Genomic DNA, 17,377 nt, shown 5'->3' with positions numbered 1-17,377 from the left:
ATTTTTTTCTGTTCTCTAGAAGATGTTGTTACTAAGGATGTTATTTCTTTCTTAAAAGGTTGTAAGTTACCAATGAAGCCACCTGGGCCTAGAGTAATCTTTGTGGGAAAATTTTAAGTTATGTATTGTTTTTAAACAGATATAGCCCTATTCAATGTTCATGTTCCTATTCTGCATCAGTAAGTAGTATATATTCTTTGTTTTTCTAATTGTCCATTCCATCTGTCCCATTTTCAAATTTATTTGCAGAATACTGCTCATAAAATACTCTTATGGAGGAAAAAGTTATCTGCAGGATTTGGAGTAATGCCTTCTTTTACATTTCTGGTATTATTTATACCTTCTCTCTTTTTTCCTTGGTCAGTCTTGCCAGGGTTTATCAATATTACTCTTATTCTTTTCAAAGATCCAACTTTGTTGTTCTTTTAATTCTCTCTACTGTACTTCTTCCCCTATATGATTAATTGATTAATTTCACTCTATGTATATGGCTTCCCTCTCTTTTCTTAGACTTTTTTGGTAGTTCTTTTTTCTGACTTATTGAGAAATGTGTTTTTATTTTTTCTTTTCCAATTTTGCTTTTATAAAGCAGTGATTCTTTTTTTTTTTTTTTTAAGATTTTATTTATTTATTTGACAGAGAGAGAGATCACAAGCAGGCTGGAGAGTCAGGCAGAGAGAGAGAGAGAAGCAGGCTCCCGCCAAGCAAAGAGCCCGATGTGGGGCTCGATCCCAGGACACTGAGATCATGACCCGAGCCGAAGGCAGTGGCTCAATCCACTGAGCCACCCAGGCGCCCCTAAAGCAGTGATTCTTGACCTTAGCTGCATATCACAGTCACCTGCAGAGGTTTCAAATGCTCGAGTCCCATCTGCAGAGATTCTGATGTGACTGGTCCGGGATGTGGCATGGGCATCAAAAGCTTTCTACTGTGCTGCTACGGTTAAGAACCACAGATTTAAAGCCATACCCTCTAAGTACAACTTCAACTGTATCCAATAAGTTTTTAATTCTTCTTGCTCATTCAAACTGGTTTAAAAGTTCTGCAGTGATACTATGTAAATTTTTTAAATGGGCAAATCCAATATATGGTTTTAGAAGTTAAATAGTTACTTTGGGGACAGAAGGGTGTCGTGACTGATGAAACATAGGGGAGCTTATAAAGTGCACGTTCAATGTGTGATTAACTCACTGAGCCAGACACATTTTATATGTGTCTCTTTAATTTTATTGTAAGCTTTAATATAATTTTTTAAAGAGAGAAACAGATCTCATACAAGGAGTAGGAATTATAAAGGCAATAACTGCCTTTATATATTGGTCCTTCTCAATATTAATACTAGAAGCTAGAAGGAACAGCATAATGCCATCTCAATTCTAATGGAAAACGATTTCCAGCCTAGAATTCTGTATGCAACTTTTTGATCAAATGGGAAGGTAAAAATCAAAACATTTTCAGACAGAGGTTGCAGAAAATTTACCTCCCCTACCCCGTTTCTCAGAAAAGTCCTGGAGTCCTTAAAAAGAGAAAATAAACAGGGAGATGAAGACACAAGATCTTCTATTTAATATCTTATATTTCAATATTAGAGGAAGGCAAGAGAAATTCCCAAGATAACAATCCTGCCGCAGGCCTCACAAACTAGTGCACCTGGGAGTGGTAGGCTGGAGGGTTCTAGACACAGACATCTCCAAGAGAAACGAAAACAGGAAGTGCCTGCTTGTGTTTGACCACAGACAGATTTTATTCAATTCTGTCAGAGTACAGGGAAAAATCAGGGGTAGCCTCTTAGAAAACCAAACAATTAAAAAAACAAAATTAGAGTGAGAGTGATTGCTCCAACCAAACAATGGGGAAGTACAACCACAGTTCAGCTTGCTGTGAACGGTTTTACAGTTATAACAACATAAACAGGGAGCACTAAGTTAGGCAAGCACCGTGATGTAACTACATGACATGAGGGGGAAGGAAGGGATTTCTGTTTGCACTGGTGGTGCATGGGCAGTTGCGGGTGAGGTTACATGAGATAAATATCTTCATCTACAAGTGGGACATCCGAAGAGAAACTGAAAAATCAAGAAACAGTGCAAGCACAGAGATGTGAAAAATAGCTACAATAATTTAAACTTGGGGGGAAGTGAAGGGTGGGAAGGTGCGGGGAGGGATGCTTCTACTTTCTCTTATGAGCACTGGAGCACATGTCTTTTTCAATTATGTGTCTGTAGTATTTTCATAAAAATAAAATTAAGCTTGAAAAAAGTGTAAAAATAAAAGAATCCCAAGAGCCTTACAAGCCACTTTAATCTTTCAAACTCTGGATAATCACCGGGATCATCCCTGATTAAGAGGAAGTGTTATCTGTAGCACATATCAGTAATCATTATTAATTATTGTTTCAACCCCGAATTCTCCCCATATGAAGAACCAAAATAGCTACATTTTAGTAGAGAGTACGTGAAAAACGGCCCCCCAAGATCAGAACGTACAAAGCAAATGTTTTCATTTATCAGGTTAGGATGGATTTACAGGATTGCGACTGACTCATAACTTTTCAGAAAGGTCTAGGAAGTTAGTTTGATCTCTTGTGCCAACACAGGATTACTCGATTATCTTCTAGGAGTGGATAATTAATGGGATTAAGTACCTGAATCAAAAGAGAAGATAAGGTTTGTAGAAGGGAAATTACCTGAAGAAAGTCACGAAGAACTGTACCAGGTCCATAAAATTGCTGTGCTGGGAGAAGGCGATCTGTGAGGGAGAAACAGGTAGTGTGAGGAGGGAGGCTACACAGGAGCGCTGGCAAACTTGGCCTTTTGGTTCAAGAGACACACATGAAATGTTCAAGGAGAAATTAACGAAATTGTTTTTCTTAAGGGAAAGTGGCTCATCCCTTTAGTTTCTTTTCTGGCTTAACCACCAACCCCAATGTAATATAGTGAGGCTTCCACGCAAATTCCTAGAGTGCCTACCCCTCTGTTCTTGATATCAGATCTAAGTTCTTTTAGTGTGACCCTGAAGACGCCTCAGATGCCCTCCGTGAAAACCCCAATGCCAGGCAAGCCAGTTGGCTTGCTACCTCCTTGGTAGGCCAAGGCAAGGCCAACTCGGCCTTGCCCTGGACAAAATGCTCTCCCTGTCTGCTTCAAGTTGGAGTTCTGGGACCTACCTGGAGTTGGGGAGCCTCATCTGTGACCTTCATCCCTTTGATACTTACGTGCTCAGTGAATACTCACTTCAGGAAACACTCTTTTTTTTAAAAACCATATCTCAAAATTTAATACATTGAGTATCATCTGACAGTCAATATAACACCAGTTGGAACCTAGGTAATTTTATCATATGGTTAATAGTTTTTATACCAAGAATATAAAAAGTCCCTTATGGAGCTCATCTAAGATACCACTGAGTGGAACAGGCATTATTTTGTACATTACCAAGAAAAAATGCTGCCCATTACACTATGGCAAAATACTTTAAAAACCACTGACTATAAGATGCATCACAATTTCAGAGATATCAGAACATGAAAAAAAAATGAACATGTCAGGATTTATTACTAAGTAGGATATCTGTGTCCTTTTTATTATAATCTATAATACTCATAGTACTAGCCAGATGTTATGGCATATTCCCTGCTTTTTTAAAGGGAACATAGCCCTCCTTGGAGGGACAACAGTACCATAAATAAAGCAATTATTGAATAAGGTGATAATTGCTCCAGTACAGACAGTAAGTATGACAAAAATCAGAGAAGTAAATGATTAGCAGCTTCTTTTTCCAATCTCACACAACTCCCTATCTTTTTTTTTTTTTAAAAGATTTTCTTTATTTATTTGACAGAGAGAGACCACAGTAGACAGAGAGGCAGGCAGAGAGAGAGAGAGAGGGAAGCAGGCTCCCTGCTGAGCAGAGAGCCCGATGCGGGACTCGATCCCAGGACCCTGAGATCATGACCTGAGCCGAAGGCAGCGGCTTAACCCACTGAGCCACCCAGGCGCCCCCACAACTCCCTATCTTGATCAGACAGCGCTTGATCAGACAGCGGCTCCCATCCTACCGTAATGCAAGAAAGTGCTAGACCCAGGCCCCAGCACTGGGACAATTCAATGCTTCGTGTTCTTCTTATGGAGAGACTCAAAGAGGCAGCAAGAGGTTTCCAGTGTTTGCCTTTTTTGATGGCCTTATTTTCTTTTTGACATTCCATAAATAAAGTCCCAATGCTACCTATTCAGGTCATAAGACATTATGGGGTACAGAATTTGCAGTCTCTGTGTCTCTCTAGCAACCATTTATAATCAGAAATACAAAGATACACAGACTTTATGCCATACATAAAAAGAAACCCACATTCTTTCCTTTTCCTTAATTTTCTACAGTAACTAGTCACAAATAAGAAGACCCCCTGAGAAGACGGCCACCATCCTTGCATAGAGCTTTTTAGTACTGGAGAAGGACAATGATTTAAACAAGGTTATTCCATCTTGAGGCATGAAGATTCCAGGTTACAACACATAAAGAGCGAGAAGGAAACAAGTTCTAGTCCATCCACATCTGTTTATAGATTTTAATCTTTTAAACTGTCAGCGTGTCCTCAGTGTTTAGACTTCAACAGCTCTGAGATGCTTTTCCTCAGTGTCGGGTGCCGGGATGTATGGAAGCTAACAGCGCCCTCTGAGGACTCCCAGGGGTCTGTGCACCCTGTGCCGCGTAACACTCTGCAGGGCTGGGATCACCACCACAAGCCTGACTTCTTGCTGACGCAGGGCCACACCATGTTCACGTCTAATTCAAAACCACAATGAACCAATATAAACTGGCTGCCAGGGTGGCTGCTATCCAAGATTCACATTACTCCAAAAGGGGATCTCTTTTGTTAAATGCTATTCATCCAAGTCTCCACAGTTACAAGGTTTTGTAGGGAAGCAAAAGGCCTAACAGAAAAATGTTTATGAAAAGACTGACCACTTAGAAACATCTAGTCTTGTTCAACACTCCACCCACCACGTCAGTGGTTAATCCTTGATTGACAGGCTGGTGAGCTTTACTGTCCAAACTGAGAACTTCTTTCTTTTTTTTTAAGATTTGATTTATTCATTTGACACAGAGAGAGAGAGAGAGAGCGCACAAGCAAGGGGAGTGGCAGGCAGAGGGAAAGGGAGAAGCAGGCTCCCTACTGAGCAGGGAGTCTGATGTGGGAATTGGGGGCTATCCTAGGACCCTGGGATCATGATCCGAGTCCAAGTCGAGGCAGAGATCACAAGTAGGCAGAGAGGCGGGCGGAGAGAGAGAGGAAGGGAACTGGCTCCTCGCTGAGCAGAGAGCCTGACGCGGGGCTCGATCCCAGGACCCCGGGATCACGACCTGAGCCGAAGGCAGAGGCTTTAACCCACTGAGCCACCCAGGCACCCCTGAGTTTTCTTTCTTCTAAGAATCGGCTCATGGTTGCAACCAATTAACTTAAATTTTCTTAACTGTAAAATTAAAATAAACGTTTTTTGTGCTTTTAATTTTCATTTTTCAAGACAATAAATTTTAATCAGCCCTTTCTTTTATGATTATAAAACAAACATTGAAACAGACACTGCAGTGTCTGTGACTTTTCTGACACTGAAGATACTGGGGACTTCTTATAGTAAGATATATTTATTGCCAATTAGAAAATGTCATTACAATTTATAAATAAAACTCACAGTGTCATTCTTCTCCCTTTCCAGACAGCAGATATCACTCCCCACACTGCAGCAAGCCTAGAATTTATGTTCCCTTACATTTCTACAACCTGCTGCTGCCTTACTTTCAGCAATAAGTTTGATTAAAGTGTGCTTGCCTGGAAATAGGGAAAGGGAGGGGAAAGATATAGTGTTTTTTTTTTTTTTTTCTAGTAAGGCTTTAACAGGCTACTTGACTTTATGCCATTGAATAACTTTGATGTTAAAAAAGCTGAATTTAGATAGATATGGGTTGAATTCAGTTGTTCTTATATTTAACTTGACTAGTCCCCGCTTTTTTTTTCAGTGTCCTATAGCTACCCCTACAAAGTATGTGCACAATTTCTCTGCACTGAGAAATAGACTCTGTAGGATACACGTGGCCATGATCATGCCTCATTTATAGTATTGAGCCCACCAGGCCCATTATATTCTATTTACTTCTATTATGAAAGACTACAATACATATATCATTACAGAATAATCTAAAAGCAGGGATGACAAAGAGGAAGGAAAACAAAAATGAACCTTAGGAAGCTTCTGAGAAATACTTATTAACATTTTACTATTTCACTGAAATCCTTCTCAGATTTTTTTCAGAAATGTGATCATACAGATTCATATCTTCTTTTCTTTTTTTTATTCAGAAAAAAATCATGAATATATTTTTATGTCAAGATATACCTGTGCCACAAACAACTTGATCTAACTTTGAATATTTAATTTACTCTGGACTTTTTTTCTTCTTCTACTATAATCATTGTTACATTAAACATACCTTGAGCCACAAATAAATAAATAAAGCGTGCTTGCCCAGAGACCCTCTGGGTGTGCTAAATATATGTGAGAAACAACTCAGAAGCCCAGTCAGCCCCAGGACTGAGGATAGGATATGGTGGGTCTGCATTTCCCAAGCACTAATTCTGTGCTTCAGCTAAACAAGTGTTTTCAGGTTGCTCTACTACTGCACTTGGTCCTTCCATCACCAGAGTGCCCTGTCCACCCATCTTCAGCGGCCACCCCCCGCCCGCCTCTTGCTGCCCAGCCCAAATCCCTTCCTCATTCAGTTGCTGGGAATTGGCTCTCTCTTCTCTATACTCCCAGTTCCTGACCCACTTCCCTCTCAGGGCATGGGACAGTCATATTCCACCTTATATTATGGCTATGTATGAAGAGATGTCCTGGAAAAAAAAAAAAAGACTTCTATGCTCTTCTGTCTGCAAAGGTATCAATTTCTGACTTTCTAATTGTTGTGGGAGAAAGAATGGAAAGGCAATTCCTTACCTTCCACAGAGGCTGATACACCTACCTCCAAAGAGCAAATAACACCATCGTATTCCAAGAACTAGGCCATGGTTCTCAAACTCTGGAGAGCTTACAAGAAAGGGCAAATCCTGGGGTCTATTCCTGCTCCTAAAGCTTTAAACTCCCCAGGTGATTCTGATACCAGTGTTATTTTTACTTGGAAGGTTTGGTTCCCAAAGAAATTAACCTGGATCTTGCAGGGTGGTGTCATGGGGATGGGGGGGAGATCAGGGTAGAGAAAGAGAGGGTAGTGCTTTGAAACAAACAGAGAGGCGTGGCCCAAACCTTGGGAAATGGAGGGAATGGAGAAGATGTTCTAGAGTTTTGAAAGTGCCAAGGAATATGGGAGGACTGCATGGTAGGCCTAGGGAGGCTCTCTGGCCTCACTGGTTATTCTGTGTCCAAATGACCAATGGGAATGGGGACAGCTGCCTTCAAACAAACCTCATGGCCATAAACCAGGGTACCTGGAGCAGCAGTCAAATGAATGAAAGCCAGAGGCCTTCCCTAGATCTCTGGGCTCAGGCAAGCCCTGAGGTTTCTACAGTTCCTGAGAAGGGGAAGGGGTTCTCTAAGAATGAATTTCTTATCAACTATAGTAGGAAGAGTACTCTTTAAAAAAAAAAAAATTAAGACATTTCTTATATTCAACTATCACAGAACAATTTCTTTTTCTAACATCTGTATTTCTAATATTGTATTTCTAACATTTTTAACATTTGTGCAATCCACAAAATAGGTATTTGGAAACCAGTGAGCAATGGATAAATGATGCTGAACTGATAGGGAAAGACCACTGTTTAATACAGAAGGTTTGAAATGAGAGAGGGAAGGACCTCTAGTTTGCCTTTATCTTTCCCACCAAGAATGGTCTTCACTATTATTACACAGGAAGAGGACAGGAAAGGACGGCTGGCTCCCCTGAGAAGCAAAGATGGCCAGCTTGTGGCAGAACCTGTTAGGCTCTGAGAAAACCCAAGGTCTGTGTGTACCTGACAGACTCCTTGGGGCTGCTCCCGAGGCCAACAGCTTCATCAGGGCTCAACTCTGCCTGGTCTGGGAGCCTGTCCAGACCAGGGCCCCTCTGCTCTTTGACTCTCCCTGAGAGATGAGGCTCTGCAGACGCAGACGATCTCACTTCAGGACCCGAAGCCTTGGCTGCCTCTAGGCTTCTGGCTTCACCACACCAAACTTGACCATAGCTCTGGCCTGCAAGGCTGGAAGCCAGGAGAGACATGATTCCTCCCATAAGAACTCAGGCCTGTCTACAAAGAGCTTTCCACTCAGGCCTCAGCTGTGTCAAAGATGGAAGACTCTGTGACCACCTTAACTTGGGTCTACTGCCGCTGCCTCCTTGAGTTTTGCTGTGACCCCCAAAAACTTCCTTGTATGAAATCTTGCCATTTGCAACCACACAGACAGATCTAGAAGGTATAATGCTAAGTGAAATAAGTCAGTCAGAGAAAGACAAATACCATATGATTTCTCTCATATGTGGAAATTAAGAAACAAAAGAAAGAAAAAAAGGAGACAAACCAAAAAACAGATTCTTGGGGGAGGGGGACTGACCTAACAAGGTGAGGCTTTATTTTTATTTATTTATTTATTTATTTATTGAAGATTTTATTTATTTATGACAGAGAGAGACAGAGGGAACACAAATCCAGGGGAGCTGGAGAGAGAGAGAAGCAGGCTTCCTGCTGAGCAGGGAGCCCAATATGGGGTTCGATCCCAGTACTCTGGGATCATGACCTGAGCCAAAGGCAGACACTTAACCAACTGAGTCACCCAGGTGCCCCGCAAAAACCAGATTCTTAACTGATGGTTACCAGAGGGGAGAGGGATGGGGGGATGGAGGAAAGAGGTGACAGGGATTAGGGAGTGTACTTGTGATGAGCACAGGGTGATGTTTGGAATTGTACACCTGGAACTAATATTAAGACTGCATGTTAACTATATTGGAATTTTTTTTTTAAAAGAATAAAGAATAAAAGAACACTAACACAAACAAACAAAAACCAAACCAAAATAATATTCTTTAAAACAAAACAAAAACAAACCGAAGTTCTATGTGGAGCTCTCTGTTGAGACCACAGGCCCTGGACTGGATCCCAATGCCCATCACCCAGCCGCACACATTACCCATCTAATGCTGGTTTGTGCTGGCAGAGAAACTGTATACACAGGCTCTGGTCAGAGCCTCAAGGCTAGTTAATTCCACTCATTCCTGACACCAAGCTAACACTCACCCTCTGTGCACGCCCAACCTCCCACCTCAATACTGCTCTGTGCTTGCTTCCCCATGTGTCCTTGTAGCCATCCCTTTCACCACTCTCTAGAATTCCTATTCCATCTTACCATGATCATTAATAATTTAAAAATCATTAAGAACTGCATACACTTGGTTGGACTATCTACAAAGACCACAGCTAATCACGCAAAGCAATCGTTCCTTAATCCTCTCCTTAAGGTTTCTCTCTTTGGCCTCCGCCTTTTTTTAGGTTTCTTTTTTGTTCTTTTAGGGTTACCTTTTTTTTTTTATCACTAATAAGTTTTATTTTATTTGCTATTTCTTGACTTAACCATGTTAGGCATCACTTACTGACTTCCTGCTCTAACGGAAGGTGACTGAGGCCACCATCCCCACCTGCCCTTCCAGTCAAGTTACATCATTGTTTTTAGTGCCTCTCTTCCTTTCTGTGGCATTATTCTGAGGGTGATGGTGTTGGGAAGGATGCCAGTAGAGACAGGCAATGGCTAGAACACCGCTGGATACAGGGAAGGGATGTGCCTGTTAGCCACAGGCAGCCGCAGGAGCAAGAGACAATGTGGCGAGGCCCCCTGCAAGGCACACAGCCCATGGGGAGGAGCCCTCAGGCCTCTGATGCACCCCTGCTTGCTCCCTTTGCCATTTCACAGGGGGAGGTGTGTTAGACCAGGTTTTGTCCCTGACTCTTGACTGTCCTAGAGACTGTCCAACAGCAGTCAATGACTGGTAAAACCCTAGTAAAATGCTGTGCCCTTCCTGCAAAGTGAAACAGAAGGCCAGTTCCAGATACATCGCAGTTGGCCTACGATGGTCCCAACCAGTCTAGGCCACAGGCCTAGCTGAGGCTACCTTCAGGAGGTTAAATAATAAAGTGGGGCTTTAATATTGTTTTCTATTACCTGTATTATCTTTTAAAAATTTTTTTATTACAGAAAATTAAAAACTTTTTAAAAAAGTAGAGAGAACAGTATCATGAACCCAATGTGCTCATTGACCATGTGTAATAATTACCAGCTCAAGGCCAGACTTGTTTCATCCATATGCTTCCCCACTTTCCCCACAACCATATTATTTTGAAGCAAATCCCAGGTTTCCTATCATTTCATTCTTAAATATTTCAATCTATGCAGTACCTCTTAACTACCTCTTTATAAAATTAGGATGCTTGTGTCCTCATCCCTTTCTTTTTTTTTTTTTTTTTTTAAAGATTTTATGTATTTATTTGACAGAGAGAAATCACAAGTAGATGGAGAGGCAGGCAGAGAGAGAGGGAAGCAGGCTCCCCGCTGAGCAGAGAGCCTGATGCGGGACTCGATCCCAGGACCCCGAGATCATGACCTGAGCCGAAGGCAGCGGCCTAACCCACTGAGCCACCCAGGTGCCCCCTCATCCCTTTCTTTCCTTCTACCTCTCAACTCTTCTGAAACCATGCTAGAACAATTCAATCTTCTAATATCAGACTATGCCAAGTGGGATGACGAATTCCTGCCCCTGGTAGGCAGTCATTCTGTCAAGATCAGAAAAAGCTGTCAGCACCTTTAGAAAAGATGCAAAAGTTGCAAAAAAAACCAGAACAAAGTTCTAATACCAACCCCAAAGCTCCCATACTTACAACTACTCATCCATCTAGTGCTCATTTGTGACGTGTCTACTGCTGATCAGCTCTATGCTATGACATTGAGGACACAGAAATCTAAGACACTGTCCTTGCCCTTAAGGAAATCTTTGTTGGGTGAAACGCCAGCTGTGGAGGCACAGATGAGGAAAGCAAGTTGCTATGGAATGTGCCTGAGGGTCACTTGATGGACCCCTCTCCTGGGTTTCTAAACAAGAATTCTACCTGGACTCCCCAACTCAGGTCCAGCTCCTTCCAATCCATTCTCCAAACTGCTGCCAGAAGGATCTTTTGAAAACACCGATCTTCATCGCTTCTTGGCTTAAAACATTTCAACAGTTCCCTGTGGTTTTCAGGCTATAGTTCCAAGCCCTTGGCCGAAACCTCCAGTCTCTTCCCAACAGCCTTCGCCTAGGTGTCCAGCGCTGCCACTTCACCTCTGTGAAACTCCCAGTAGTTCTTGAAGGTGACTGCATATGCTGGTTTCCCACCTCGAACACCCCTACTCCCCAACCTCACTCTCCTGAGACTCAGCTCTGCTACTGCCCTTCCTCACTCAGACTCAGGCAGCATGGGACACTCCACTCTCTGCCCAGGACTTCCAGGAGCAGGGGGGCACAGCCTGCCACCCAGCATCAGACAGCCCCTCCTGTCCACTCAAGGCTGCTGCTCAGGGCCACAGAGTTTGCTGCGCGAGGAGATGTTAAAGGAAGCCTCCCAGCTATGGAGATCACAGGGGAGAGATCTGCTAGAGATGGGAGATTTACCCGTCCCAGCACAGGTGGTATTCACAGACGGTATGGATGAGACTGTCCAGTGAGATAGGATCCAGAGGAAATTCAAGTGAGCAGTGGTACTGAAGAATTAAGAAGAAACAGCCAAAGCCATGGGTGAAAAGTGGAAGAGAAGAGGCTTTCAAGAAGGAATAATAAACAATGATCCTAATGAAAACCACAAGGTAGTACGAGAACCTCAAATGCCACTCTAAAACAAAGAAAGATTTATACTTTGAGTAGTTTAGTTCTAAATGTATTTCATAGCTTTATGATTCTTTAAAACTCTGATGGCACAGATCCCTAACACCAGGTGTAAACATATATCATCATCATCATTACACAATACATACAAACATTAAAAGTGTACCTGACATTGTTCATAACAGCCGAAGAGTGAAAACAACCCAAGTATCCATCACCAGATGAATGAATAAACAAAATGTGGTATACCCAGACAATAAAATATCACTCAATCTCTAAGAGGAAGGAGTTAAGAATTCAAACATACTAAATATGGATGAATCTTGAAAACATTATGCTAAGTGAAAGAAGCCAGTCACAAAGGACCATATGTTATGTAATGCAATTAATATGAAATGCCAGAATAAGCAAATTCTATAGCGCTAAAAAGCAGGCTGGAGGTTGCCAGGGTCTAGAGGGAGGAAGGAATGGGCAGTGACTGCTAGTGAGTACAAGATTTCTTTTTGGGATGATGAAAATACTCTAAAATTGATTGTGGTCACGGTTACACAACTCTGAATATACTAAAAACTACTAAATTGTGTGCTTTAAATGGGTGAACTGTACGGTATGTGGATTGTATCTCAGTAATGCAGTTACCAAAAAAAGTATCTCTGAGTCAATAAAAGTTTCATACTTCCTTTGCTTAGGAGAGCAATCCTGTTAGCACCCATAAACATAACTCTAAAGTCTAAATGAAGGCTCAGTTCTCAATACAAATTCTGTGTTGCCTTTGCTTAGGAACACTAGCCTCTTACATAAACCAGCAGATGAAACACCCAGCATGGAGAGGGCTTTAATATTAGTTCCACATCATAGTAACAACCTCTGTTGCAGAGCCAGTAACAACCCAGAGCCCCAGCTTCACCGCCCACCTTCCTACTTCACATAAAACGTCTGTCTGTCCATTCTCTATCTTGAATACCTCCCGTCCCAAACTCTGGGCAAGGCTATGCCAGCTGAGTCCCTGCTTACTGGCGAGGACACCCAGGATCGCCTTCCGAAAGCAGAGGCTGAGGGAGGGGCGCTCACCCACAGGAGCAACTCACAAGAAAACAGGCACAACCGGCCCCAACAGACCCATCACCCTCCTGCACACAAGGCCTTCTCAATCTGGGTGGGTTTTGTTTTTGTTTTTGTTTTTTTTAAATTTTAAACTGCATCTATAAAGATTTTTCTAGCTGGTTTCAAATTCCCTCAGTGAGCAGTTATAGGTTTTGATCTGTTCCTAATTATGGAAAAGAATCCTGGGATTGGTTCAGAGGGAAGGAACTTGAGTTTAACATAACCATTTTTAAAGCACCAAGGTTTATGTGAATTCTGAGTAGAGAACGGGATTTCCTCCGTTATTTTGCTTTAAAAAATGAGAGTCAGAGACAAAAAGGCTTTTGCCTGCACTGAAAGCCGTACTAAAATTTAACTGAATGGCCTACGCTGCACCCTATTCTCTTCCTTCAATGAGTCTCTGCATTTTTACTGAATCTGGATCGTCTCTAAGGTGCATGGATGTGTTTAAGAGTGAACTACATGTAGGAAAGCTCAGGCTCTGAGGAGATTAGAAAGTACGGAAAGGCAAAGATCCCTCTGTTGAGCACAGCACACCCTTCACGTGCCCAGGAAGACATGCACATACCCACACATGGTCCCGAGGACAGAGACCCGGTGCCATGTGAAGACACCGAGAGCACACAATGCCACAGGTCTAGTGCCCACAAATACTACAGTTAGTTGTACCAAAGAGCAAAAAGACGCAGTTCCAACAGAACTTACCTGCTTGTTCAAGGAGAGCCTGGCAAGCTAAGTGGTGAGCTTGCCATAGTTTATTTTCGAAAGTGCTCCTGAATACAGCTTTCTTAAGTGGTTCTTATTCAAGTAAGTCATCTAGCCCAGGTAAAGAGCCCCCCCAAAATCAGGCAGCAAATCAACATCTCTTTGACTCTTAAACTTAAGATTAGTACTTTAAAAAATTAAGTGTGGGGAAGAGATCCCTCTGGAAGGAAATGCTCTAAAACCATTTCAGTGGCTTTCAGAGGGTGGAGCAACAGGGCACTGGAAGGAAAAAAACTAGAACTCAGCATTGGCAACAGCACGACTATCTCCAGCACAAGAGCCTGTTTATATGCACGGAGCCCTCTTTCCAAATGGGAAAAATGTCAGCAGTGTAAGTTAAAATTTTCACTAAGAATCTTAAAAATGTTAATTATTTTTCAACTATACACAACAAAGCCCGAAATTTAATTGATTCAGAAATAATAAGGTATGTCAGTATGAAAATAATCCCAAGTCAAAACAAGCCAAGAAATAATATTTACTATACCCCAAATCAAATATTTTATATCTAATCTATAATTGGATAGTGTTACATGTTGCCACATTGAAATTGTCTGGCTGGAGCCTAGAGTTCAACCTCAATAGGGTCAACCTAAAAACCTGGTTGGTGCCTAATATTCCTTTTACCTTGGTGGTGTGTACACTCTAATCCCTCCCCTTAAGTGTGGGTGGGCCTGACCTAATCAGGTCAGTGTATTTAATTAATCATTTGTTTGTTTGTTTTTAAACACGAGGCCTGAACCCATGACCTGACATCAACACCTGAGCCAAGATTAAGATTCAGACACCTAACTGACTTAGCCACCCAGGCCCCTGGATGACTGCTTTTAAAAGGGTCTTTGTGGGGTAGGGGAGGGTGGGTGGAAGGCCTTTGGGTCAATCAGGATAAGTCAGAAAAAGTTGAAACTTCAGTAGATATACCTGTATTTTTGGTCTAAAATTTTAACTTTCAAATGTTATAGAAATGGAATCAAAAAGTACGTAAATTTCTAGGATTCCCCCAACACCCTCCCAACGCAGTAAAATTTTCTTGGGATTCATCTAAATCGTTGTATCAACAGTTTATTTCTTCTTGTTGCTGAGAGTTACTCCATGATATAAAATAGGTAAAATCTTAAAAACTGTTTAAAAAAAAAAAAAAAAGCAGTCAAAGGATGCAACTGAAAACGAAAAGCACATAAAAGGACTCAGTAAAAAAAAAAAAAAAAAAAAAAAGTATCCTGAAGATAAACCCTTATTACCGGAGTCCTTATCAGAATCAGATTATATTGTGGCTATAAGGGCTGAATGGGCAAAAAGAAAAGCAGTGAAGAATGAGAAAAAGTAACGATAAGAAAAATCAAAAAAGAAAGAGAAGTATACAAAACAGAATAAGGAGAAAAAGAAAGCTGCAAGTTAAGTCCTGACTGGCCATAACAATATAAGAAAAATCAGGATTCCCTTATAAAGAAAGTACAACGTCTAAGGAAATTTCAGCCGTGAGAATTAGGGCATAATTACTAAAATGCATAAAAGTTCCCATTTTTAGAATTAGTCCTGGACTATCCATTGGCCATGTGGATGCCGCTGTGTGAAAGGCCCCTAACTGTTGCCTGCTGGAACATCTGTTTTGATCCCTTCCAGTGTTTAATGACTCTGGGAGATAATACACTGCAGTTGTGCTAGTGATTAAGATACTTGGGGATAAAGTTCATATTTCTGACTAGAAGTATCTCATGATAAGCCAATAGAAGTTGAAACTAGATGCATCATTAAGGTGTAATCAGAAATGATCAGGTAGGGGCGCCTGGGTGGCTCAGTGGGTTAAAGCCTCTGCCTTTGGCTCAGGTCATGATCCCAGGGTTCTGGGATCGAGCCCCACGTCGGGCTCTCTGCTCCGCAGGGAGCCTGCTTTCTCCCCTCTCTCTCTCTGCCTGCCTCTCTGCCTACTTGTGATTTCTGTCAAATAAATAAAATCTTTAAAAAAAAAAAAAAAAAGAAATGATCAGGTAGGGACACCTGGGTGCCTCAGTCATTAAGCAACTGCCTTCAGCTCAGGTCATGATCCCAGGGTCCTGGGATTGAGTCCCACATTGGGCTCTATGCTCGGTGGGGAGTCTGCTTTTCTCCCTCTGCCCCTCCCCCTGCTTGTGCGTTCTCTCTCTCTCTGAAATAAATAGATAAAACCTTTTAAATAAACAGGTGGTTTTTTTTTAAACAGCATATTGAAGCTGCGACCTACCATAAACAAGTTGAGTGGCAGTCCTAGTATGCTATGCCTTCTTACAAAAAGCTACTGCCAGAATTTTAGTAAACACATTTTAAAAAGTTCTCTTTCTATATTCATAACAAATTATGACAAGCGAGAATTAGATTAAGCTCTTTCTGCGTCGTATTTTACTAAAATTTTGTACATCATATCTCCTGCTGAATTGTTTACTAGTAATGTTAAATGGAACTGATAAATAATTTTTACTTTATATTTTTATATAATCAGGTAACATGAAATATAATTTGATGTACAATTTTGCCTGTTACAGAGGGCATGCTAATTACAGTGGTATACACACAAAATATTTTGGCTTGACAAGAAGCTAAATAAATATTTCACTTTAAAAGAAAAGGGTTGTGATCCTTACTGAGTTGATTTAGTGTAAGATGTGAGGATTAGGTTGAAGTTCATTTATTTGTCGGTGGTTGTCCACTTGTTCCAGCACTACTTATTTGAAAGGCTATCTTTCTTCCATTGAAATAATTGTCTTTGTTCTTTCATCAAAAGTCAGTTAGACACATTTAGGTGGTTCTGTTTCAGGGTTCTGTATTCTATTCCTTGATCTGTGTCTATCCCTCCACCAATAACCACAAAGTCTTGATTGCTATAGCTAAACAGTAAGCCTCAACATTGTGGACAGTGATTCTTCCCACACTATTCTACTTTTTTCACACCTGGTACAGCTATTCTAGAATCTCTGCCTTTTTGTATAAATTTTAGAATAAGCTGTTAATAGCTACAAAGAAAAATCTTGCTGTCATATTTAAAATTTTTTATAATTGGGGTCACCTGGATGGTTCAGTCAGTTAAGTGCCTGTCTTCGGCTGAGGTCATGATCCCAGGGTCCTGGGACTGAGTCCCACCTTGGGATCCTTGCTCAGTGGGGAGCCTGCTTCTCCCTCTGCCTGTTCTCCCCCTGCTTGCATACACGCTCTTTCTGACAAATGGATAAATAAAATCTTAAAAAAATAAAATTTTTTATAATTGGGTTAAAAATATTTAAGATAAAATTTACTGTTTTAAGCATTTTTAAGTGTATGATTCAGTACTCTCAAGCACAGATGTTGCAAAGATTAGAGGATAGTGTGAATACCTTTGTGTTGATACAGCTGAAAAAATGAAATAAATTAATGCCTAAAAAAATTATTTTAAATGACTGAAACAGAAAATCCAAAATATCCTACAACTTTTAAAGAAGTTGAATCAACAGTTAAAAAAAATTTCTGCAAACAAAAAAATACTAACGATTTTATAAGGGAGATTCTTTTTTTTTTTAAATACTTTTTTTTAAAAAGACTTATTTATTTGCTTATTTGACAGACAGAGATCACAAGTAGGCAGAGGCAGGCAGAGAGAGAGAGAGAGAGGAGGAAGCAGGCTCCC

At 41.1% G+C, this 17,377-nt stretch overlaps 1 protein-coding gene across 2 annotated transcripts in view; it reads right to left on the bottom strand.

Annotated features, from left to right (window-relative positions):
- Nucleotides 1–17,377, bottom strand: part of ATRN (attractin) — a 151,183-nt gene that overhangs the window by 25,939 nt on the left and 107,867 nt on the right. The window contains exons 25-26 of one of the 2 annotated variants that reach the window (XM_044263365.1): nt 2,687–2,748; nt 1,714–2,066 (exon numbers count right to left, since the gene is read on the bottom strand). In XM_044263365.1, coding sequence (XP_044119300.1) covers nt 2,018–2,066; nt 2,687–2,748 — 111 coding nt within the window. In that variant the 3' untranslated portion in view covers nt 1,714–2,017. Of the gene's footprint in view, nt 1–1,713; nt 2,067–2,686; nt 2,749–17,377 lie in introns of those variants that run through there. The other variant, XM_044263364.1, reaches the window with a different exon arrangement.

This window comes from Neovison vison, chromosome 8 (assembly GCF_020171115.1).
Source record: "Neovison vison isolate M4711 chromosome 8, ASM_NN_V1, whole genome shotgun sequence".
In the NCBI taxonomy this organism is placed as follows: Eukaryota; Metazoa; Chordata; class Mammalia; order Carnivora; family Mustelidae; genus Neogale; species Neogale vison.
The sequence above is the reverse complement of the archived record's forward strand: the minus strand, read 5'-3'. Positions and strand labels throughout refer to the sequence as shown.